Source organism: Microcaecilia unicolor, chromosome 7, assembly GCF_901765095.1.
Source record: "Microcaecilia unicolor chromosome 7, aMicUni1.1, whole genome shotgun sequence".
Classification (NCBI taxonomy): domain Eukaryota; kingdom Metazoa; phylum Chordata; class Amphibia; order Gymnophiona; family Siphonopidae; genus Microcaecilia; species Microcaecilia unicolor.
The window spans coordinates 243,757,377-243,782,696 of NC_044037.1; the positions used below are offsets into that span (position 1 = coordinate 243,757,377).

The 25,320-nt window shown below is 47.6% G+C and overlaps 1 protein-coding gene across 1 annotated transcript in view; it reads left to right on the forward strand.

The window, feature by feature from the left end:
* The window catches only part of BAZ2B (bromodomain adjacent to zinc finger domain 2B), a 914,692-nt gene that overhangs the window by 599,027 nt on the left and 290,345 nt on the right, over positions 1-25,320 (forward strand). The window contains exons 24-26 of the mRNA XM_030210692.1: positions 391-645; positions 24,171-24,385; positions 24,540-24,614. Of these exons, the coding sequence (XP_030066552.1) occupies positions 391-645; positions 24,171-24,385; positions 24,540-24,614 (545 nt within the window). The remainder of the gene's footprint in view (positions 1-390; positions 646-24,170; positions 24,386-24,539; positions 24,615-25,320) is intronic.

Here is a 25,320-nt window from a genome sequence, read left to right on the forward strand (position 1 = left end):
CCCTTTTCCCCCACCCCCTCTCCCACAAAAGGGATCTAATCTGAGTTGCTGTGATGCAAGGTGCTTCTCAGCAGCATGTTTCAGATTCAGAATGATTATTTTTATTTGAGAGAACTGGTGAATACATGTTTCTGGAAATATTTCAGAGCATGGATGAATCAACCCCTTACTAACAATGAGATATTATACAATTTAGTATTTCTGTTATGACATTTTCACTAATATAAAACTTGTACTGTAACAAATTGCTTTGCAATGCTCCCCCTTCCTCTGCCCCCCCCCCCCCCCCCCCCCCCCCACTACACACACACACACACACATACTTTTTAACCTCTTGAAGCTAATATTGCCTAAAAAGTTAGACAGTATCTCAATTTTTTTCATTTTCAGCCTTTGCCAGCATTGCCTCGAATTCCAGGACTTGTTCTATCTGGAAATACGTTTTCAGATTGTCTTATGGTAGTCCAGTTCCTCCGAAACTTTGGTAAAGTTCTTGGCTTTGATGTGAATATTCATGTCCCTAATTTGAGTGTCCTTCAAGAAGGATTGCTAAATACGGGAGACAGCCTTGGTGAAGTACAAGATTTGCTTGTGAGACTTCTTTCAGCAGCTGTGTGTGATCCAGGGCTACCAGCAGGACATAAGGTATCTAAGCTCTTTAAGTTTAACCAAAGCCATCAATGTACTGGGTATCAATATTAATATGTATATTGAGTGATTCATTGTCAAAACAAGGTGAAGTAGAGGTCGACCAAATAACAAGCCAATTAAAGAAATGTTGCTTGAAAATCCTTTTATTCAAAGCACCAGGACAAGGACCCGATAAGGGCCGTGTTTTGGCGGATGGAGCAGCCTGCCTCAGGGATCATACCAGTATTCCCCTACCGGACTTGGCGATTGCCTTTACGGTACTGTGTAAGCCACATTGAGCCTGCAAATAGGTGGGAAAATGTGGGATACAAATGTAACAAATAAATAAAAATAAATATTCTCTGTGAGCTAGTGCAGCTAGTTGTATGGCTGGTGCAAAAGTGCTGGTAGGTACAGTAGCATCAGCCTTAAACTTGTGTTTCAGGTTTCTGGCAATCTAATCTAGTACCTACCAGGAGGCGGCTCCATCCACCGAAACACAGCCCTTGTCGGGTCCTTGTCATGGTGCTTTCAATAAAAGGATTTTCAAGCAACACCTCCTGAGTTGGCTCGTCATTTGGTCGACCTCTACTTCACCCTGTTTTGGTTTTCTTCTCCATAGAGGTTCCCTTCCTGTTTGCTGTACTTCCAAATGATCAAATGATTCAGTGTGATGTCTTAGCAATCTCTTTAATTGTTATATATATATATATATATATATATATATATATATATATATATATATATATATATATATATATACTTTTGGGAACTGTTTGACATATGAAAAATGTGCTTAGCAGATTAAGTACATACAGCGTTATACTGTTGTCTAATTTTTAAAAATGTTCATTTATTATGAAGATGCAGACTTGATTATCATGCTCTTTAAACCCTAGAATCTCTTTTTCTTATGGGGGATCATTTAGAACAGCATGTTGTGCATTTAAATATACTCTTATATGATTGCCTTGAGGTATACTTACGGAAAATAGGCAGGCAGAAATATGGGACGTACTTTTACACAATATAGAGATAATTTTATAAAGAGAGCACCAACATTTACGTTCTAGAAACTCATATAAATGATCAGAGTACCAACTTCTCTGAAGACAAGCAGGACTGTGAATACACACATATGGGTGAAGTCACCAACAAAGTCCGGTGTAGGAAGGACTAGGCTCTAGTTCCCACCTGCTGCTGTCATGTGGGACTTCCTCAGTCTAATGTTATCCGTGGAGCCAATCGGACTTCTTTTTTTGTTGCGGTTGTCTTAAGGGCCCTTCTACAGAGAAGCCATGCCTGCGCCTAACTTTAGGCACATCCATTTAAACCAAGTAAACTTGGTATAAATACCAGCACATAAGTTAGGCACAGAGCAAATGTATTCTATAACAATGCACATAGATTCAGATCGCCCACAGTCCGCCTGTGGCCATACCCCCTTTTCTCTGAGGACAAGCAGGCTGCTTGTTCTCACAATTGGGTCGTCGTCCACGGCGGCTCAGGAACTGGAAAAAATTTTGCTAGCAAAAGTAAAGGCTTTTGGGAACGTTCCATCGCGTGAGCAGGATGGTCTGCGCATGCGAGAACGGCTTCCTGCCCGCCACATGAGCGCGTCTCTTCAGTCTTTTTTCATCCGCAGTTAGGTGCGGCAGTGTTTTCCGCGCCGTTCAGCCAAGGACGAAGACTTCGCGACCCTTGTTCGTTTCCTTTTTCTTCTTCGTTTATTTCAATATATTTAAAAACTTAATAAATAAAATAATTAGTTTCCTGTAGTTTCCTTATTCTTTTTTGCCCATTTAAAGTTTCCATTTCTTTTTCGACGCGGCCGGCCTTTAGGCCTTTCGGTCGGATTCTCCCCTTTTTGTGTCCTTCCTTTTTGGCACAATCGCGTCCTTTGATCTAGCCGAGGCCGTGTTTTCTTCCATTTCATCGAAGACACCCAGCGGCTTCAAATGTTGTACTCTGTGCAGCCGGACCATCTCAGGTACCGATACCCACGCTTGGTGTATCCAGTGCCTTGGGCCCGACCACAGCCCAGCCAGTTGTAGTCTGTGTCTTCGTATGAAGAAACGGACCCAAGCGTCTCGAGAGGCTCAACGTGAAAAACCTTTTGGAGCCGGGTCCGGTCCTTCGACGTCGACATCAACATCGGTACCGAGGTCGGCGGCGTCGACATTGACAGGAGCATCAACATCGAGGAGCAAGGTAATGGCTGCTGAGAGACCACTTCGTGCTGGGAGCAGTGAGACGTCAAGTGGGTCTCCACCTGTCTCGAGGCCTCCTGCTATGCAGGCCCCCCAGGACCGACCTTCGGTACCGAGGAGTCTCGATGACGGGCGTCGAGCAAAGGCTAAGAAGCACCGTCATCGTTCTCCTTGGACGCACGGTACCAGGAGCCCCGGGGCGTCGAGAGAGTCGGCGCCGAGAGGACCGCTCCCCCTCGATACAGGAGGTGCCGATGCGTCGGTCTTCTCACAGCCCGGTACCTGCTCCCGAGCCTCCACGGATTTTGACACCGCCTGTTCCACCGGCCCCACAGTCTTTTCCAATGGTGGCTCTTGATGAGCGTATCCAGGACTTGTTTCCAGAACTTCTGGAAGGCTTACTGCGGCAATCGGCGTCGAAGTCGGGGGGTGGTTGCGCCCCCTGTGTCATCTGCTGTAGCGGTGCCTGGCCCTTCACCTGTGGTGAGGTCTCCGACCCCAGTGCCGCCTGCGGCATCTGTGTCAGCTGCCACCCAGGTCAACTATCCTTCGACATCGGTGGAGGAAGCTTCGCCGCAGTCGGATAGGGCATTGACTTCTCGACATCGCCACGGAGGACATCGTTCCTCGGCGTCGAGACAGGTCCAGTGTCAGAGTACTTTCACTCAGGTTGCGTCTGACACTGAGCAGGAACGCTCGTGGGAATCAGAGGAAGATCCCAGGTACTTTTCTTCTGATGAGTCTTTTGGGATTCCCTCTGACCCTTCTCCGCTGGAAAGAGGATTATCTCCACCAGAGAGTCTTTCTTTCTTTTTTTTTGTCCGGGAAATAGCTACGGCTATTCCTTTCCCTATGGAGGTTGAGTATGAGCCCAGGTCTGACATGTTGGAAGTCCTGGATTATTCTTCTCCACCTAAAGAGGCTGTGACAGTCCCTCTTCATAATTTACTGAAGGAAGTCCTTATGAGAAACTGGTCCACCCCTATGTCTGGCCCTGTGGTTCCCAAGAAAGCAGAATCCCAATATCGGATCCACGGTGAGCCTGGAATGATGATATCCCAGTTACCCCACAGTTCTATGGTGGTGGATTCCGCTCTCAAGAGAGACAGGAGTACTAGGGACTATGCTTTGGCGCCCCCAGGCAGAGAAGCTAGGACTCTTGATTCTTTTGGGAGAAAGGCATATCAGGCCGCTATGCTCGCGTCCAAGATCCAATCATACCAGCTCTTCACGAGCATACACTTGCGGGACTCGATAAGTCAACTGTCTAGCTTGGTTGATGCACTCCGTGCAGAGTTGCCGAGCCTTTTCACCAGGTGGTCAGGCAGCAGAAGGTGTGTCGCAAGTTCCTGGCCAGGGGTACTTTTGACGTAACATCCAGGATCGCTGCTCAAGGTATAGTGATGCGCAGACTCTCATGGCTGCGTGTCTCTGACCTGGATCATTCGGTCCAGCAGCGGATGGCGGATGTTCCTTGCCGGGGGGGACAATCTTTTTGAAGAAAAAGTAGAGGATCTTGTTAACCAGATTAAAAAGCATAATGATGCTATGGATTCTCTCTCCCAGCGGGCGCCTTCCGCTACAGCCTCCACATCTAGGAGGTTTTTTGGAGGGAAGAGAAGTGCTCCCTATTCCTATTCTAGGCGTAGGTACACTCCTGCTTCTCGGCGGCCTGCCGAGACCCAGTCCTAGCGTGATAGTTCCCGTCAACAGCGTGCGTCTAAGGCCCATTCTGCTCCCCAGCAAAAGCAAGAAACAGGCTTTTGACTGGCTCCAGTGCAGCATATCCTTTATCAAAGTGTCCGTGCCAGACGACTTGCCGGTAGGAGGGAGGTTGATGTTTTTTCACCAAAGGTGGCCTCTTATATCCTCTGACCGGTGGGTTCTTCAAATAGTCCGGTTAGGATACACCCTCAATCTGATATCCAAACCTCCAAATTACCCACCGGGAGCTCATTCTTACAGCCCCCAGCACAGGCAGGTACTTGCAGAGGAACTCTCCGCCCTTCTAAAGCCAATGCGGTCGAACCCGTTCCACCAGGGGAAGAAGGGCTGGGATTCTGCCGGCAGTCTAGAGGATGTGATCCAATTGTCCACCGACTTTCGAAATTCCTTGCACTGGTGGACGATTCGGTCCAATCTGACCTTGGGACGTCCATTTTAAATTCCTCAGCCACAAAAAATGCTGACGACGGATGCATCCCTTCTGGGGTGGGGGGCTCATGTAGATGGGCTTCACACTCAAGGAGCTTGGTCCTTTCAGGAAAAAGGTCTGCAGATCAACCTCCTGGAATTAAGAGCGATCTGGAATGCTCTAAAGGCTTTCAGAGATCGGCTGTCCAACCAAGTAATCTTAATTCAGACAGACAATCAGGTTGCCATGTACTACACCAACAAGCAGGGGGGCACCAGATCTCTCCCTCTGTGTCAGGAGGCCGTCCAGATGTGGCTTTGGGCACGCCGTCACGGCATGTTTCTCTAAGCCACTTATCTGGCAGGCGTAAACAACAGTCTGGCCAACAGGTTGAGCAGGATAAGCAACCTCACGAGTGGTCGCTGAACATGGGCGTAATCCGCAAGATCTTCCGAGCGTGGGGCACCCCCTCGGTGGATCTTTTTGCAACTCAGATCAATCACAAGGTCCCTCAATTCTGTTTCAGGCTTCAGGCCCATGACAGGCTAGCATCAGATGCCTTTCTCCTGCATTGAGGAACAGGCCTTCTGTATGTGTATCCTCCCATACCTCTAGTAGGGAAGACTTTGCTGAAACTCATGCAAGACCAAGGAACAATGATTCTGATTGCGCCTTTCTGGCCTTGTCAGATCTGGTTCTCTCTTCTTCTGGAGTTGTCCTCCGAAGAGCTGTGGAGATTGGAGTGTTTTCCAACCCTCATCACCCAGAACAAGGGGTCGCTTCTACATCCCAACCTCCAGTCTCTGGCTCTCGTGGCCTGGATATTGAGGGCTTAGAATTTGCTCCTTGGGTCTTTCAGAGGGTGGCTCCCGAGTCTTGCTTGCTTCCAGGAAAGACTCCACGAAGAGGTGTTACTCTTTCAAATGGAGGAGGTTTGCCATCTGGTGTGACAGCAAGGCCCTAGATCCTCTTTCTTGTCCTACACAGACCCTGCTTGAATACCTTCTACACTTGTCAGAGTCTGGTCTCAAGACCAACTCCATAAGAGTTCACCTTAGTGCGATTAGTGCTTATCATCACCTTGTAGAGGGTAAGCCTATCTCTGGACAGCCTTTAGTTGTTCGCGTCATGAGAGGTTTACTTTTGTCAAAGCCCCCTGTCAAACCTCCTCCAGTTTCGTGGGATCTCAACGTCGTTCTCGCCCAGCTGATGACAGCTCCTTTTGAGCCACTGAATTCCTGCCATCTTAAGTATTTGACCTGGAAGGTCATTTTCTTGGTGGCTGTTACTTCAACTCGTAGGGTCGGTGAGCTTCAGGCCCTGGTAGTTTATGCACCTTATATCAAGTTTCATCACAACAGAGTAATCCTTTGCACGCACCCTAAGTTCCTTCCTTCGAGAACAGTGACGCTCACACTCTCATCAAGAAGCTCAGAAGTTTTCTTTCTCCATTCTCCTAAAGTGTTGTTAGAGAAATCCAGTGTTTGCACAAGACTCTCCTTATGAGAACCAATAGCACTTTGCCGTACAGGGACTCCTGAGGCAGGCCTGAACGGCCGAATCACGACTCATGTCGAGTCCAGTTTTTTAAGAATAAACTCTTACTGTGAACTTTTTTTCTGAGTCCAGTAGAAGTTTGTTTGTCACCTTTGCTGTGTTCTTTTCTTGGAGTTCCATCTGAACCAGTCAATTGTCTTGCCAACATTTTTTCCCCGTCCTCATACCCGCCCTGGCGAAGGCAGATTACATACCTTGGACTGCAAGAGAGCATTGGCCTTTTATGTGGAGCAGACAAAGCCCTTCAGACAGTCCGCCCAGTTGTTTGTTTCTTTCGCCCCAACAGAAGAGGCATCACCATCAAGAAAACACACAATTTCTAATTGGTTAGCAGATTGCTTTTCCTTCACTTATGCCCAAGCTGGCTGACTCTGCAGGGTCAAGTCACGGCTCATAATTTCAGAGCCATGGCTGCGTCAGTGGCCCACTTAAAGTCGGTCTCCATTGAACAGATTTGCAAGGCTGCAACGTGGTCATCACATTCACATCTCATTACTGCCTTCAGCAGGATACCCAACGCAACAGTCAGTTTGGGCAGTCAGTGTTGCAGAATCTTTTCGGGGTTTAGAATCCAACTCCACCCCCCTAGGCCCATTTTGATTCTGTTCCAGGCTGCACTCTCAGTTGATTTTGGTTTCAGGTCAATCTATGCTATGTCCTCGCCGTTGTGAGGCCCAATTGACCAATGTTCTTTGTTTTGGGTGAGCCTGGATGCTAGGGATACTCCAATTGTGAAAACAAGCAGCCTGCTTGTCCTTGGAGAAAGCAACAGAACGTTCCCGAAAGCCTTTACTTTTGCTAGCAAAATTTTTTACAGTTCCTGGGCCGCCGTGGACGACGACCCAATTGTGAGAACAATCAGCCTGCTGTTCTCTTGAGAATACCTGCTACAGGTAAGTATCTTCGCTTTTTGGCAGCTCACATTAGAATTTACATTCATCACTTTACAGAATACGCCTACAAGTTGTGCGTGTAAATTCTAATTAATGCCAATTAGTATCAATAATTGCTTGTTAAGTGGCAATTATCAGCGCTGATTGGCTTGCTATTAAATTGCACATGCAAATCCATTATACAACCGGATTTGTGTTCGCAATTTTGGTCACGCTATATAGAATCTGGGGGCATGTGTGTTTTTCCTTCAAGAAAGTATCTGTACAAATTAGTAGGTGTATATTTGTGTGGGTACTTTTCCTGAGACAATTTTTAAAGTGTAAATATGTGCATACTTTTACTGTGAAAATACAGCCAGGTTCATGCTTTATAGACTGTGTGGGAAAGAAGAACTTACTTGTAAGTTAGCAGCTCAGAAATGTAACTTCACTTTTAGGAATAATTAAATTACAGGGCACCTAGTTAGAAAGTCTAGAAAGGCTCCAAATTTATACTGTTTTATAAAGGCAACATAAGCACCTATATGCCTTTATAAAACAGCAATCAAGAGCTGCCCCCAGCAGCACATAAATTCTCATGCAGAAATTTACACCTGATGCAGTTAACCTGTTTGTGTGTTTTATAAAACATAGCTGTTCAAAGCAGCTTACTCCACCCAAAGTACACCTCCCAGAAACATTTATACACAGCATAGATCTTGTTGATACATGACTTAAACACTGTGCAGTTTTATAAAAGTCCTTTTTTGTATGTAAACTAGACCTTACACATGGAGAAACCTCTATAAAATTACACCCACCCCCCAGCCCCGGGTATCCATTTCTCATTTTAAGAGCAGTAGACACCTAAATATGTTACCAGGATTCTTGGGGAGAAATTCAGACAATATGTTTCCAGACATTTAAACTAGAGGGTGGGGGGTGACAAAAGTAAACAAGGGATTTTGGAATGTCACCCCCAGAATAAATGTGATGGCAAAGGGGAAAGGTCATGTAAATATAGTAAACTACCTAAACTCACTAAGCACATGGAATGCTATGTGCACAAATGCTTGTAGTCTAGGTAAAAAAGTTCAAGACTTGCAAGCCCTAATGTTTGAGGAAAACTTGGATATAGTTGCTATTATGGAGACGTGGTTTAACAGTTCCCATGAATGGGATGTGACTGTACCGGGCTATAATCTTTTTAGGAAGGATAGAGAGGGCCGAAGTGGTGGAGTAGTGGCCCTGTATGTGAGAGACAATATCAGAGTGGCTGAAATGCGGGAAACTTGTGGAAAGGAAGACGCTTTATGGATCATCCTGGAAAGAGAAGACGAACCTGTATCCGCATGGGGGTTATCTACAGACCTCCTGCGCAAACGGAGAAGTTAGACAAGGATCTGATAGAAGATATTCAAAAGATTGGTATGAAATGGGAGGTGCCACTGTTGGGAGATTTCAATTTATCTGACGTGGATTGGCGCATCGTCTGCGGAATCGGAAAGAGGGAGATTGTGGATGCCTGACAAAGTGCCTTGCTCAGACAAATGGTGACAGAACCCACGAGGGAAGGGTCGATGCTGGATCTAGTGCTCACGAATAGGGGTAGTGTTTCCAGTATCTGGGTGGGTGCCCACCTATGTAATAGTGATCATCACACCGTATATGTACTGTGCTGGGATGTTCATGAGCCCTTGTGCCCAGTCGGAGCATGGTCCAAGAGTCTGTGTCCCACTGTGCGGCCAAGCAACCCTGAATCTTCGCCTGGGAAGGCCACCGTTCCCTGGGGGTTGAGCTCCCAGGTGCGGGCAGCCTACAGGGCTTCGGGAACCTACAGGGATTGCGGGGCCAGAAGCGGAAAGTGGCAGAACTCCAGCAACAGTAGGGCAGGCGATAGACCAGAGAAATCAGGATCCAGCAGAGGTCAGGTCCGGCAGCAAACAAAGAGTAGTCAAGTTCCAGCAGAGCTCAGGGCAGGCAGCGAGCAGAGATAAATCAGATTCCAGCAGAGGTCAGGTCCGGCAGCAAACAAAGAGTAGTCAAGTTCCAGCAGAGATCAGGGCAGGCAGCGAGTAGAGATAAATCAGATTCCAGCAGAGGTCAGGTCCGGAAAGACGTTGTCAGGAGAATCGCCACAGAATCCACCAAGGTAGAAGCCGAAGCAACTACTGAGGGGAAAAACAGCCTTAAATATTCCTCCCATCAGAGAAACCTAGGCACAGGTGAACGGCGAGGAACCTCATTGGCTGTTCTCCAAGAACTAGCATGAAAAAGCCTATCAAGATGGCCGCCATCCATGCACCATCCAAGATGGCCGCCGTCATGAGCCATCCAAGATGGCCGCTGCTCAAGCACTGCTCCGACTGAGCCTCCCAAGATGGCCGCCGCCAAGAGCAGAGAGGAAGGAGTGTGATACCACTCTGGTTGACACTCGTCCACCCCTACGAGGAACTGGGGAGCGGACTATCCGGGAGGAGCGCCGAACAGGTGAGGGACCTGACAGTATGGTTTGACATAAGGGCGAAGGCTGAGTGTGGACGCACAAAAAGTACTGGATTTCAGACATACTGATTTTGATAAAATGGGGGAATACCTGAAGAAGGAGCTGTTGGCGTCGGAATGCGCAGGAGATGTGGAAAAACAGTGGTCCAAGCTAAAGGCTGACTGTCTTTTTGTGAGGAAAGTAAAAAACAAACAAGAGAAGCAGGAAGCCTGTATGGTTCTCCAAGCAAGTAGCTGAGAAAGTGAGGGCAAAAGAGGCTTTGTTCAAGAAATACAAAAGAATGCAATGAGAGGACCACGGAAAAGATTATCGGATTAAACTCAAAGAAGTGAAGAGGGAAATACGGCTAGCGAAAGCGCGAGCAGAAAAAAAATGGCTAAAGATGTAAAGAGAGGTGACAACCTTTTTCAGATATATTGGAGAAAGGAGAAGAGATGGAATTGCGAGACTGAAAGATAATGAGAATGGCTATGTGGAGAGTGATGAAGATAAAGAGGGGCATAATCAAACGGGGCGCCCAAGTTTTCCTGAGGGCGTCCTCGCGGGACGTCCTCAGGGAAGGGGCGGGGAAACTCGTATTATCGAAACAAGATGAGCATCCATCTTTCATTTTGATAATACGGTCGGGGACACCCAAATCTTAACATTTAGGTTATCCTAAGAGATGTTCGTCCCCGGTTTTCAGCGATAATGGAAACCGAGGTCGCCCATCTCAGAAATGACCAAATCCAAGCCATTTGGTCATGGGAGGAGCCAGCATTCGTAGTGCACTGGTCCCCCTGACATGCCAGGTCACCAACCGGACACCCTAGGGGGCACTGCAGTGGACTTCAGAAATTGCTCCCAGGTGCATAGCTCCCTTACCTTGGGTGCTGAGCCCCCCAAAACCCACTCCCCACAACTGTACAACACTACCATAGCCCTAAGGGGTGAAGGGGGCACCTAGATGTGGGTACAGTGGGTTTGTGGTGGGTTTTGAAGGGCTCACATTTACCACCTCAAGTGTAACAGGTAGGGGGGGGGGAACGGGCCTGGGCGTTGGAGGCAAAAACATATAGTAAAAAAAATTTTTGGACCACTAGATGACCAAGGGGTAAAAGGGGTGATCAGGGAAGACAAAGCCATAGCAGAGAGATTAAATTAATTTTTTGCTTCGGCCTTCACTGAGGAAGATTCAGGAGAGATACCGGTGCCAGAAATTGTATTCAAAACTGACAAGTCGGAAAAACTGAATGAAATCTCTATAGACCTAGAGGATGCCATGGGGCAATTTGACAAATTGAAGAGTAGCCAATCTCCTGGACCGGATGGTAGTCATCCCAGAGTACAGATAGAACTGAAAAATGAACTTGCAGAACTATTGTTAGTAATATGTAATTTATCCTTAAAATCGAGCGTGGTATCGGCAGTGACGTTCCTAGGCTGGCTGACACCCGGGGCGGATCGCCAATGCGACCCCCCCCCCCCCCCCCCGGGTGCACCTGTCGACTCCGAGTCCACTCGTTCCCTGCTGCTCCCTCTGCCCCGGAACAGGAAGTAACCTGTTGCACGCAGAGGGAGCAGCAGGGAGGGAACGAGCGGACTTGGCTAAGAGGCGCGTGGCACCCCCCCCCCCAGCGGCGTGCACCCGGGGCGGACCGCCCCCCACTGACCCCCCCCCCCCTTAGTACGCCACTGGGTATCAGAAGATTGGAGGGTGACCAATGTAATGCCGATTTTTAAAAAAATTTTCCGGGGGAGATCCGGGAAATTATAGACCAGTGAGTCTTAACGTTGGTGCCAGGCAAAATGGTTGAGACTATTATAAAGAACAAAATTACAGAGTATATTCAAAAGCATGGATTAATGAGACAAAGCCAGCATAGATTTAGTGAAGAGAAATCTTGCCTCACCAATCTATTACATTTCTTTGAAGGGGTGAACAAACGTGGATAAAGGTGAGCCGGTTGATATTGTGTATCTGGATTTTCAGAAGGCGTTTGACAAAGTATCTCATATAAGACTCCAGAAGAAATTGGATAGGAGGTAGTGTCCTATTGTGGGTTAAAAGAAAACAGAGAGTAGGGTTAAATGGTCAGTATTCTCAATGGAGATGTGTATTTAGTGGAGTTCCTCAGGGGGCTGTGCTGAGACCGCTGCTTTTTAACATATTTATAAATGACCTAGAGATGGGGATAACTAGTGAGGTAATTAAATTTGCTGACGACACAAAGTTATTCAAAATAGTTAAATTACGGGAGGATTGTGAAAAATTACAAGAGGACCTTACGAGACTGGGCATCTAAATGGCAGATGACGTTTAATGTGAGCAAGTGCAAAGTGATGCATGTGGGAAAGAGGAACCCGAATTATAGCTACATCATGCAAGGTTCCACGTTAGGAAAGAAAGGGATCTTAGTATCTTCGTTGATGATGCATTGAAATCCTCTGCTCAGTGTGCTGCAGCCGCTAAGAAAGCAAATAGTATGTTAGGTATTATTAGGAAAGGAATGGAAAACAAAAATGAGGATGTTATAATGCCTTTGTATCGCGCCATGGTACGACCGCATCTCGAATATTGTGTTCAATTCTGGTTGCCGCATCTCAGAAAAGATTTTTATTTTTGTACCCTGCACTTTCCCACTCATGGCAGGCTCAATGTGGCTTACATATACAGGTACTTATTTGTACCTGGGGCAATGGAGGGTTAAGTGACTTGCCCAGAGTCACAAGGAGCTGCCTGTGCCTGAAGTGGGAATTGAACTCAGTTCCCCAGGACCAGAGTCCACCACCCTAACCACTAGGCCACTCCTCCACTCCACGTCAAAGCAGTTAGACCTACAAAGTTCCATAGTAAATGAGCCTCATAGTGGAATTAGAAAAGGTGCATAGAAGGGCGACGAAAATGATAAAGGGGATAGGACAACTTCCCTATGAGGAAAGACTAAAGCAGCTGGGGCTCTTCAGCTTGGAGAAAAGACGACTGAGGGGAGATATGATAGAGGTCTATAAAAAATGAGTGGAGTAGACGTGAAGCGTCTGTTTAAGCTTTCCAAAAATACTAGGACTAGGGGGCATGCGATGAAGCTACAAGTAGTAAATTTAAAACGAATTGGAGAAAATTTCTTTACTCAACGTGTAGTTCAGCTCTGGAATTTGTTGCCAGAAAATGTGGTAAAGGCGGCTAGCTTAGCAGAGTTTAAAAAAGTTTTGGACAGCTTCCTAAAGGTAAAGTCCATAGACCATTATTAAATTGGACTTGGGGAAAATATTTCTGGGATAAGCAGCATAAAATGTTTTGTACTTTTTGGGGGGGATCTTGCCAGGTATTTGTGACCTGGATTGGCCACTGTTGGAAACAGGATGCTGGGCTTGATGGACCTTTGATCTGTCCCAGTATGACAGTACTTCTGTACTTATGATGTGTTTAAAATTCTTAAACACTCTGTTAATTCCCATACAATATGATCGTCCATTACTATAAATACATTGCATAATGCAGTTTCTTTTCATCATAATCCATTTCCTTCATATAATCCTTGATTGGTTGAAGTATTTTTAGTTCCCTATCATTTTTTTTAAAAAATCTTAACTGTTGGAATATAAGAATTTGTCTTTTATACAGTTAGTTTACCCTAATCACTCATAAAGGTAATGTCATAGTAACATAGTAACATAGTAGATGATGGCAGAAAAAGACCTGCACGGTCCATCCAGTCCGCCCACAAGACAACCCACATGTGCTACCCCTTGTGTACATCCCACCTTGATCTGTACCTGTGCTCCCCAGGGCACAGACCTTATAAGTCTGCCCAGCACCATCCCCGCCTCCCAACCACCAGTCCCGCCTCCCAACCGCTGGCTCTGGCACAGACCGTATAAGTCTGCCCAGCACTATCCCCGCCTCCGAACCACCAGTCCCGCTTCCCACCACCGGCTCTGGCACAGACCGTATAAGTCTTCCCAGCACTATCCCCGCCTCCCTACCAGCAGCCCCGCCTCCCGATCTTGACTAAGCTCCTGAGGATCCATTCCTTCGGCACAGGATTCCTTTATGCTTATCCCACGCATGTTTGAATTCCGTTACCGTTTTCATTTCCACCACCTCCCGCGGGAGGGCATTCCAAGCATCCACTACTCTCTCCATGAGAAAATACTTCCTGACATTTTTCTTGAGTCTGCCCCCCTTCAATCTCATTTCATGTCCTCTCGTTCTACCAGTTTCCCATCTCCGGAAAAGGTTCGTTTGCGGATTAATACCTTTCAAATATTTGAACGTCTGTATCATATCACCCCTGTTTCTCTTTTCCTCCAAAGTATACATGTTTAGTTCTGCAAGTCTCTCCTCATACGTCTTGTAACGCAAATCCCATACCATTCTCGTAGCTTTTCTTTGCACCACTTCAATTCTTTTTACATCCTTAACAAGATACGGCCTCCAAAACTTGATGCTGCTAAAATAAACACATTTTTCTAAGCTTTCCAGGAAATTGTTACCACTTCTTCCAGCATGTTCAATATTTTCTGTGAAGACAAGCAGGATAGCCAACATTAGTAATGTCACCAATGGAGCCTGGCATGTGAAATCTGTACCAGTTTTGATAATTCTAGAATCTTTTTTGAAGCTTTACCACAGATGCACGCTACTTCCCACCTGTCGCTGTCATGTAGTATCGCCTCCTCCTTCATCTTTCCATGGAGGCAGTTGGATACGTCACTTAAGCTTCTTCTCAAGATTTCACTTTTCATGCTTAATGTATTTTTGCAATTATTTTCACGATTCCTATTCTGCCCTTCTTAGCATCCTAATAATTCCTCCAGTGAGGGCCTTCGGTACCCCGGTCAGTACTTATTTCAAAATAAAGTAGTTTGATTTTGCTGCAGTTGTATTTTTCAGCAACATGTTCCAGAAAAAAATCCACCAGCAGCTTTAAAAAGCACATCCATTACGGATCAAGATGGCGACCAAGCAGGATGTATGACTAAGACGCTCCTGACAACTCTCCACAATATACCTTTCTTCGATGAAAAATGCTGAAAAGGAAGGGCAAGCCGAAGGGACCACTCCTCTCGAAGCAGGGCCCTTCCTTGCCTGGACAGCAGTCTTTGCCTGCATCTTGGGTTTCTACTCCGAACGCGGATGTTTCCATCAGCGGGGCTGGGAAGAGCCCCGCTCAGGAGAGCGATTTCTCACTCAGCCCGCTGGGACCGTTGACCCCGACGATGACGCGTGCACCCGGAAGCGCTGTGCCGATCGCGGAAAGAAGCGCAGATTCGAAGGAGTGGCGCGCCCCGGTGGCAGTAGCGATGCCCGATGTAAGCTTGGGGCTGGCAGAGGGAGCCCAGCGAACGACCGGAATATCGTCGGGGGAAATCCTAGAGGACTCGCCGATAACAACTACACAAGAAGAAGTTACGTCTTGTGTTTTGGCGATGCAGCCTCTGATTAAACCCCAGGAGGTGTCGCTGGAGACGATTTGGACGGCCCTGGAATCACTTCACAAGGTCTGTACCTCATTTATTACCGTCTCCTTGAATAATTCTGCACAGATAAATTCACTAAAATCTCAGACTGAGGGGTTATTGAAAAAACAAACTGACTTGGAAGGACAAATGGGGAAAATGTCTCAACAACAAGCATTAATTTCAGGGGATCGAATTCTAACTCATAGGAAGCTTGAGAACCTTGAAAACTTGTCAAGAAATCTGAACTTAAGACTATTAAATTTTTCAGGATCCAAATTTGTCACTCTTAAGGATATGTTTGTGAAGTTTTTGAAAGAGGTATATAAATATACTGATCAATCATTACCCCCACTTCAAAAAATGTATTACCTGGAAATGAAGACTACCCCAAAACAAGACACCCTTAAACAGATTAATCCATCTGAAACCTTGGACTTAACAAACTTTCTAGAGCAGTCGATGGATAATACAGAGACTAGAGCAACCTTAATTGTTGCTTTTGTCTTTTTGCAAGATAAAGAATCTTTAATGAGACTTTATTTTAAAGATATTCATCCAGATTTTAAAGGAAGTAAGGTCTCTATATTTCCAGACATTGCACGATGGACACAACAGAGACGAAAAAAATTCTTGGACATGAGACAAGAGTCCCTTAATATGGGGGCGGTCTTCCAGTTACGATTTCCATGTAAATGTATGCTGATATTCAAGGAGAAAAAATATATATTCTTCGAACCCGACCAATTGCGGTCCTTCCTTGATATGAAGAGAAACCAGGTTCCATTCCAAACCTCGAGTCCTGAAAAAATTTAAAATTTAGAAACTAATGCTTGTTTTCCTTTAATTACTTTGACCATGCCAACTTCCTTTGGTTTTTCAACCCACCTTGATCTCCCTATACTATTCTAGTGGACTATAAAATCCATTTTCAATATAAGATTGATGTATAGATTATTTCCTTTTAATTCTGTTTGAACTGGATGTATCTAATCAAAGAGGTTTATCTTTGTTTAATTTGAAATTAATAAAGAAATGTTAAATTAAAAAAAAAAGCACATCCATTACAGCAAGAACAGATCCGTAGTGGATAGTCACAATTGGAGAACAGTTCTATAAAGGGATGCCTAAAAGACATGGAGTAGAGGAGTGGACTAGTGGTTATAGCACCGGTCTTGCAATCCAGAGGTGGCCGGTTCAAACCCCACTGCTGCTCCTTGTAATCTTGGGCAAGTCACTTAACTCTCCATTGCCTCAGGTACAGAGTTACAGGGGCGCTGGGCCCGGGACAAGGCCGCCCCTGGGCCCCCCCTCCACCTGATGTCGCCACCCACCCGAGATCGCCGGGCCCCCCTGCCACCCACCCACCCAAGGTCGCCGGGCCCCCCCTCCACTCGCAATCGGGCCCTCGGAACTAACCTTAAGCCTCCTTTCACTTCGCAGCAAGCAGCGGCAGGATAGACCTCTCCTCCTTCCTTTGTGCCCCGCCCTCGTGAACGTTATGTCAGGCGAGGGCGGGACATGGAAGGAAGGAGTGGCCTGACCTGCTGCTGCTTGCTGCAAAGTGAAAGGTGGCTTAAGGTTAGTTCTGGGAGTGACGGAGGGCGGGCCACGCGGCGACAGAGGGCGGGTGGGGGGCCCGGCGATCTTGGGCCCCGGGACTTTTGTCCTCCCTGTCCCCCCCTCTCGGCAGCCCTGCAGAGTTAGATTTTTGAGCCCTCCTGGGACTGAGAAATATCCAGTGTACCTGAATGTAACTCACCTTGAGCTACTACTGAAAAAGGTGTGAGCAAAATCTAAATAAATAAATAAATTTTGGGAGCCTAGTCTATAAAGGAAAGTAGACACCTATTTTCCTTTATGAAATACTAGTGTAACTGGGTATAAACGCATGTATAAGTAAGTTTTATGTTAAACTGTACCTGCTATACACCACCTTGGATGAATCTCTTCCTAAAGGTGGTTAATAAATCCCAATAAATAAATTTCTCCGAGGACAAGCAGGCTGCTTGTTCTCACTGATGAGTGACGTCCACGGCACCCCCTCCAATCGGAATCTTCACTAGCAAAGACGTTTGCTAGCCCTTGCGCGACCATCTTCCCGCCTGAACCGGCTAGTGTTCGTCAGTCTTCTTTTGTCCGCGCTCGGGACGGTCGTGTTTTGCCGCTGTTTCGTGCCCTCAGAAGACCTTGCGCATCTTTCGTGTTTTTTCTACTTTTTCTGTGTGTTGTTTTAAAAAAAAAAAAAAAAGAGGATTCCCTTTTTTCCCATATTTCTAGCTTTTTCCCAGCGTAAGTGTCCTTTCGCTTTCGGAAGCGGCCTTGTTGGCTGCCCGTACAGGTTTTTCTCCCTTTTTTTCTCGGTGCCTATTGTCATCATCGCGAATTTTGATTTCGCCGGCGCAATTTTTCCATCCACGTCATCGAAGCCTTCCAGCGGCTTCAAGAAGTGCACCCAGTGCGCCCGGGTAATCTCGCTCACTGATAGGCACGCTTCGTGTCTTCAGTGTCTGGGGGCTGGGCACCGCCCGCAGGCCTGTAGTCTTTGTGCTCTTTTGCAGAAGAGGACTCGGGTAGCGAGATTGGCCCAGTGGAACGTTCTGTTCTCCGGCGATTTGACGGCAACAGCATCTCGGGATTCGTCGAGTGCATTGGCGTCGGCAGCACCGAAGTCTTCGGGAAGTGCATCAGCATCGACGGCATCGAGGCGTATTCCTCCTGCATCGACGGTACCGAGACTTCGGAAGAGTGCGTCGGCGTCGCTGGTACCAGGACCCCCGCTGGTGCTGATGTCGTCGGACGGTGGTGCTTCGTCTGGAGTGCAGGTGAGGGCTGTCCATTCCCCTGCTGGTGGCGGTGAGCCTTCGGGTAGGTCTCCTCCTGCCCTGAGGGCTCCTGCGGTACAGCCCCCCCGGGATCGACCATCTTCGGACCCAGCCCCGAGGAAGCAACGTCTGGATTCAACGTCCTCCTCATCGGTACCGGGGAGCTCCGGTGACATGCTTCGCTCGAAGAAGTCGAAGAAGCATCGTCACCGGTCACCTTCCCGACTTGGTACCGGGAGCTCTGGGTCGCCGAGGGAGTCGGCACCCAGCAGGCATTGGCACCGGGAGGACCGCTCACCCTCCATCCAGGAGGTGTCGGTGCACTCTACCCCGGACAGCCCGGTACCACCTCCACGCCCGGAACAGATTCTGACCTCTACGCCTGCACCGGCTTCTCAGTCTTTTTCCACAGCTGCTCTGCACAAGAGTCTCCGGGCCATTCTTCCAGGCATCCTGGAAGAGCTGTTACGCCCTTCTCCTCCGGTACCGGGGGTGCTTGCGCCACCGGTGCCGTCGAGTGAGGCGACGGCTGGCCCTTTGCCCGGGGTGAGGTCCCCGGTACCGGCTTCGGCTGCCTCCCAGGTGGACTCCCCGACGATGTCGGGGGAGGGAGCTTCGCCGCTGCCTGTCAGGGAGTTCACCTCTCGACGCTCCCACCGTGGCCGTGTTTCCACGGAGTCGGAACGGGCGCGGCTTCAGACACAGGTTCATGAACTTGTGTCTGATACCGATGATGAGGCCTCGTGGGAGGCGGAGGAGGACATCAGATATTTCTCTGACGAGGAGTCTGATGGCCTTCCTTCTGACCCCACTCCCTCCCCTGAAAGGCAGCTTTCTCTTCCTGAGAGTCTGTCTTTCTCGGCCTTTGTCCGGGAGATGTCTACGGCCATCCCCTTCTTGGTGGTTGTGGAGGATGAGCCAAGGGCTGAGATGTTTGAGCTCTTGGACTATCCTTCTCCACCTAAGGAAGCGTCCACAGTACCTATGCATCATGTCCTAAAAAAGACATTGCTGGCGAACTGGACCAAGCCACTAACTAATCCCCACATTCCCAAGAAGATAGAATCCCAGTATTGGATCCATGGTGACCCAGAGTTGATGCGCACTCAGTTGCCTCACGACTCTGGTGTGGTGGATCTGGCCCTGAAGAAGGCTAAGAGTTCTAGGGAGCATGCTTCGGCGCCCCCGGGCAAAGACCCCAGAACCTTAGACTCCTTTGGGAGGAAGGCCTATCATTCTTCCACGCTCGTGGCCAAGATTCAATCATACCAGCTCTACATGAGTATCCATATGCGGAACAATGTGCGGAAGCTGGCGGACTTGGTGGACAAGCTCCCTTCTGAGCAAGCCAAGCCGTTTCAGGAGGTGGTCAGGCAGCTGAAGGCATGTAGGAAATTCCTGGCCAGAGGGGTATTTGATACCTTCGATGTTGCGTCCAGGGCCGCTGCTCAAGGTGTGGTGATGCGCAGACTCTCATGGCTGCGTGCCTCCGACCTGGAGAATAGGATCCAGCAGCGGATTGCGGACTCCCCTTGCCGTGCGGATAACATTTTTGGGGAAAAGGTCGAACAGGTGGTAGAACAGCTCCACCAGCAGGATAACGCTTTCGACAAATTCTCCCGCCGGCAGCCTTCAGCATCTACCTCTTCAGGTAGACGTTTTTATGGGGGAAGGAGGGCTGTTCCCTACTCTTCTGGTAAGCATAGGTACAATCCTCCCTCTCGACAGCCTGCAGCCCAGGCTAAGCCCCAGCGCGCTCGCTGTCGTCAGCAGCGTGCGCCTCAGCAAGGCCCCAAAGCTCCCCAGCAAAAGCAGGGGGGCGAGCTTTTGACTGGCTCCAGCAGAGCATAGCTGATATCAAAGTGTCCATGCCGGATGATCTGCCGGTCGGGGGGAGGTTGAAAGTTTTTCACCAAAGGTGGCCTCTTATAACCTCCAACCGTTGGGTTCCTCAAATAGTCCGGCAAGGATACGCCCTCAATTTGGCCTCCATGCCTCCAAATTGCCCACCGGGAGCTCAGTCTTTCAGCTTCCAGCACAAGCAGGTACTTGCAGAGGAACTCTCCGCCCTTCTCAGCGCCAATGCGGTCGAGCCCGTGCCACCGGGGCAAGAGGGGCTGGGATTCTATTCCAGGTACTTCCTTGTGGAAAAGAAAACAGGGGGGATGCGTCCCATCCTAGACCTAAGGGCCCTGAACAAATATCTGGTCAAGGAAAAGTTCAGGATGCTTTCCCTGGGCACCCTTCTTCCCATGATTCAGGAAAAGGATTGGCTATGCTCTCTGGACTTAAAGGATGCTTATACGCATATTCCGATACTGCCAGCTCACAGACAGTATCTCCGATTCCGTCTGGGAACGCGTCACTTCCAGTACTGTGTGCTACCCTTTGGGCTCGCCTCCGTGCCCAGGGTGTTCACAAAGTGTCTGGCTGTGGTAGCAGCAGCGCTCCGCAGGCTTGGAGTGCACGTGTTCCCTTATCTCAACAATTGGCTGGTGAAGAACACATCCGAGGCAGGAGCTCTACAGTCCATGCAGGTGACTATTCGACTCCTGGAGCTACTGGGGTTTGTGATAAATTATCCAAAGTCCCATCTTCTCCCAGTACAGAGACTCGAATTCATAGGAGCTCTGCTGGATTCTCGGACGGCTCGTGCCTATCTTCCGGAGTCAAGGGCCAACAATCTGTTGTCCCTCGTTTCCCGGGTGCGAGCGTCCCAGCAGATCACAGCTCGGCAGATGTTGAGATTGCTCGGCCACATGGCCTCCACAGTTCATGTGACTCCCATGGCTCATCTTCGCATGCGATCTGCTCAATGGACCCTAGCTTCCCAGTGGTTTCAGGCTGCTGGGGATCTAGAGGACGTGATCCACCTGTCCACGAGTTTTCTCGAATCCCTGCACTGGTGAACGATTTGGTCCAATTTGACTCTGGGACGTCCTTTCCAAATTCCTCAGCCGCAAAAAGTACTGACTACGGATGCGCCTCTCCTGGGGTGGGGAGCTCATGTCAATGTGCTTCACACCCAGGGAAGCTGGTCCCTCCAGGAACAAGGTCTACAGATCAATCTCCTGGAGTTACGAGCGGTCTGGAACGCTCTGAAGGCTTTCAGAGATCGGCTGTCCCACCAAATTATCCAAATTCAGACAGACAACCAGGTTGCCATGTATTACATCAACAAGCAGGGGGGCACCGGATCTCGCCCCCGTGTCAGGAAGCCATCAGCATGTGGCTGTGGGCTCGCCGTTACGGCATGTTTCTCCAAGCCACATATCTGGCAGGCGTAAACAACAGTCTGGCCGACAGGTTGAGCAGGATTATGCAACCTCACGAGTGGTCGCTCAACTCCAGAGTAGTGTGCCGGATCTTCCAAGTGTGGGGCACTCCCTTGGTAGATCTCTTCGCATCTCGAGCCAACCACAAGGTCCCTCAGTTCTGTTCCAGACTTCAGGCCCATAGCCGACTGGCATCGGATGCCTTCCTCCTGGATTGGGGGGAAGGCCTGCTGTATGCTTATCCTCCCATACCTCTGGTGGGGAAGACTTTGTTGAAACTCAAGCAAGACCGAGGCACCATGATTCTGATTGCTCCTTTTTGGCCGCGTCAGACTTGGTTCCCTCTTCTTCTGGAGTTGTCCTCCGAAGAACCATGGAGATTGGAGTGTTTTCCGACCCTCATCACCCAGAACGAAGGGGCGCTTCTGCATCCCAACCTCCAGTCTCTGGCTCTCACGGCGTGGATGTTGAGAGCGTAGATTTTGCCTCTTTGGGTCTGTCGGAGGGTGTCTCCCGTGTCTTGCTTGCTTCCAGGAAAGATTCCACTAAGAGGAGTTACTTCTTTTTATGGAGGAGGTTTGCCGTCTGGTGTGACAGCAAGGCCTTAGATCCTCGCTCCTGTCCTACACAGACCCTGCTTGACTACCTTCTGCACTTGTCTGAGTCTGGTCTCAAGACCAACTCTGTAAGGGTTCACCTTAGCGCAATCAGTGCATACCATTACCGTGTGGAAGGTAAGCCAATCTCGGGACAACCTTTAGTTGTTCGCTTTATGAGAGGTTTGCTTTTGTCAAAGCCCCCCCATCAAACCTCCTACAGTGTCATGGGATCTCAATGTCATTCTCACCCAGCTGATGAAACCTCCTTTTGAGCCACTGAATTCCTGCCATCTGAAGTACTTGACCTGGAAGGTCATTTTCTTGGTGGCAGTAACTTCAGCTCGTAGAGTCAGTGAGCTTCAGGCCCTGGTAGCCCATGCTCCCTCCACCAAATTTCATCATAATAGAGTAGTCCTCGGCACTCACCCTAAGTTCTTGCCGAAGGTGGTGTCGGAGTTCCATCTGAACCAGTCAATTGTCTTGCCAACATTTTTTCCCCGTCCGCATTCCTGCCCTGCTGAACGTCAGCTGCACACATTGGACTGCAAAAGAGCATTGGCCTTCTATCTGGAGCGGACACAGCCCAACAGACAGTCCGCCCAAATGTTTGTTTCTTTTGATCCCAACAGGAGGGGAGTGGCTGTGGGGAAACGCACCTTATCAAATTGGCTAGCAGACTGCATTTCCTTCACTTACGCCCAGGCTGGGCTGGCTCTTGAGGGTCATGTCACGGCTCACAATGTTAGAGCCATGGCAGCGTCAGTGGCCCACTTGAAGTCAGCCACTATTGAAGAGATCTGCAAAGCTGCGACGTGGTCATCTGTCCACCAATTCACATCTCATTACTGCCTGCAGCAGGATACCCGATGCGACAGTCGGTTCGGGCAGTCGGTACTTCAGAATCTGTTTGGGGTTTAGAATCCAACTCCACACCCCTAGGCCCATTTTTATTCTGTTCCAGGCTACACTCTCAGTTAGTTGGATAAGCTGTTAGGTCAATCTCAGTTATGTCCTCGCCGTTGCGAGGCCCAATTGACCATGTTTGTTGTTTTGAGTGAGCCTGGGGGCTAGGGATACCCCATCAGTGAGAACAAGCAGCCTGCTTGTCCTCGGAGAAAGCGAATGCTACATACCTGTAGAAGGTATTCTCCGAGGACAGCAGGCTGATTGTTCTCACGAACCCGCCCGCCTCCCCTTTGGAGTTGTGTCTTCCCTTGTCTTTGTCTTGCTACATATGGGACTGACGAACACGAGCCGGTTCGGGCGGGAAGACGGTTGCGCATGCGCGGTGCGCATGGGCGCGCGAGGGCTAGCAAACGTCTTTACTAGTGAAGATTCCGATTGGAGGGGGTGCCGTCGACGTCACCCATCAGTGAGAACAATCAGCCTGCTGTCCTTGGAGAATACCTTCTACAGGTATGTAGCATTCGCTTTATGTATTTAGACACAAGCATTTACACCAGCCCTAGAACTGGTATAAATACCCACATCTAGATTTAGGACATACGTGCATAACCTATAATATTGTATAAGGTATATTTATACCTACCTACAAAGTGCACACTATCAAAAATATGCGCATACTTACAGAATAGTGCATAGTTAGGCCTAGACAATTTTTTACTGAATCTAGGAGCCAGCAGCTGAAACCTCTTTCATTTTCTCTCCACCCCATTCCCAATGTTTTTCACAGTGAAATTTGAGTGTATATTGAGGGGGGCCGGAATTCCATCTGTGATCAAAGTCATCATCCTGACTAGTTAACTGCTGTCTTCAGAGAACAACTGTAAAAGATAATTAACTCCAATATAGGAAAACTCTTTTGTTTGATGTCAGACTCCTTGCTGGTCATATGAAAATAATTGGTTTTAAAATTACCTAATTGTGTCGTACTGATAATCATTTATGAAGGCAATTTTCAAAACAGATTTTGCACGTAAAAAGCATTTGTCCTAGATATGGGCTGTTTGAGAATTGTCCACCCCAAGTTCAGCAAAAAGCTATACATTGTTTTGCACATATTTTTACTCGCATTAAGGTTTGTTCTACATTTGTTCTCATTTGTTTACACTGATATTATCAAACAGACAAAAATGCGACCTACTTTTCTCAATGTTTAGGGGAAAACAGCTCTTGGAGAACATTTGATGAACATTGGTATCAACCGGGACAATGTTTCTGAGATTCTGCAGATTTTTATGGAAGCCTACTATGGACAGACAGATCTTACAGAAAGTCTAAAGACCAAATCTTTTCAGGCACATAGCCCAGCTGAGAAAGCATCTGTGCTCGCTTTTCTTGTTAATGAGTTAGCATGTAGCAAAAGTGTGGTCAGGTAAGCTGTTCATAGCATTTACTCAATCCTACACCTATTTTATAGACTTTTCCATAAATAATTATTAACCAAGTAGATCTCAGAATGGCTGCCACTCATCCCTTGGTATGTATGCTTATATATTAACCCAGCTTTTATGCATATCTTTTGACAGTGAAATTGATAAAAACATTGATTACATGTCAAATTTAAGGAGAGATAAATGGATGGTTGAAGGCAAACTTCGCAAGTAAGTTGTATTTTATTTGAGGTTATTACGCTTCCATTCTTTAAATGTTTAAGCTTTCCTTTCGTGGCTGAATAATATAAAAGACAAAAATTTAACTTATCAAATTAGCTCTGCATAAAAATTATTGTCCTCTGTGCTTGAATTAGAAACAAAATTGAAAATGATCTAATTCTGTTCCTTTTACAGCCTATTTAATGGGTCTATCTGCTAACCAGTGTTAAAACTGACAGGTAATTCAAGTTACCTGATGATTTTAACATCAGCGGTACATTAGGCTTTAATATCCAATTTACCAAAACTAATGATATGCAGAGGATCCTTGGTAGTCATATCACACTCTGCATATTAAGTTTCCCAGTATCCCAGTGTGAAAGGGCTAGGTGATACCGGAAAAATCCCCCATATTCAAATATGAGTTTCTGTGATCATTCGCTCAGAAAAATAATAGAACTCTGCAGTTCTTGCACTGTAACCCACCAATTTCTATTTCTCCCCCCCCCCCCCCCCCCCCCCCTCCAGAAAAATGACAGACTTTCATAGCCAAGTACAGGATAGGACATTTGACATCCAATGTTAATACCTGATGGTCCATTAAAAAAAAAAAAAACAAAAAAAAAATATATAGATATAGACACACACAATTACTTAAACAACCGTTTTCTTTTAATTATACATCTTTATTCAAAAACATACATAAATAAATCAC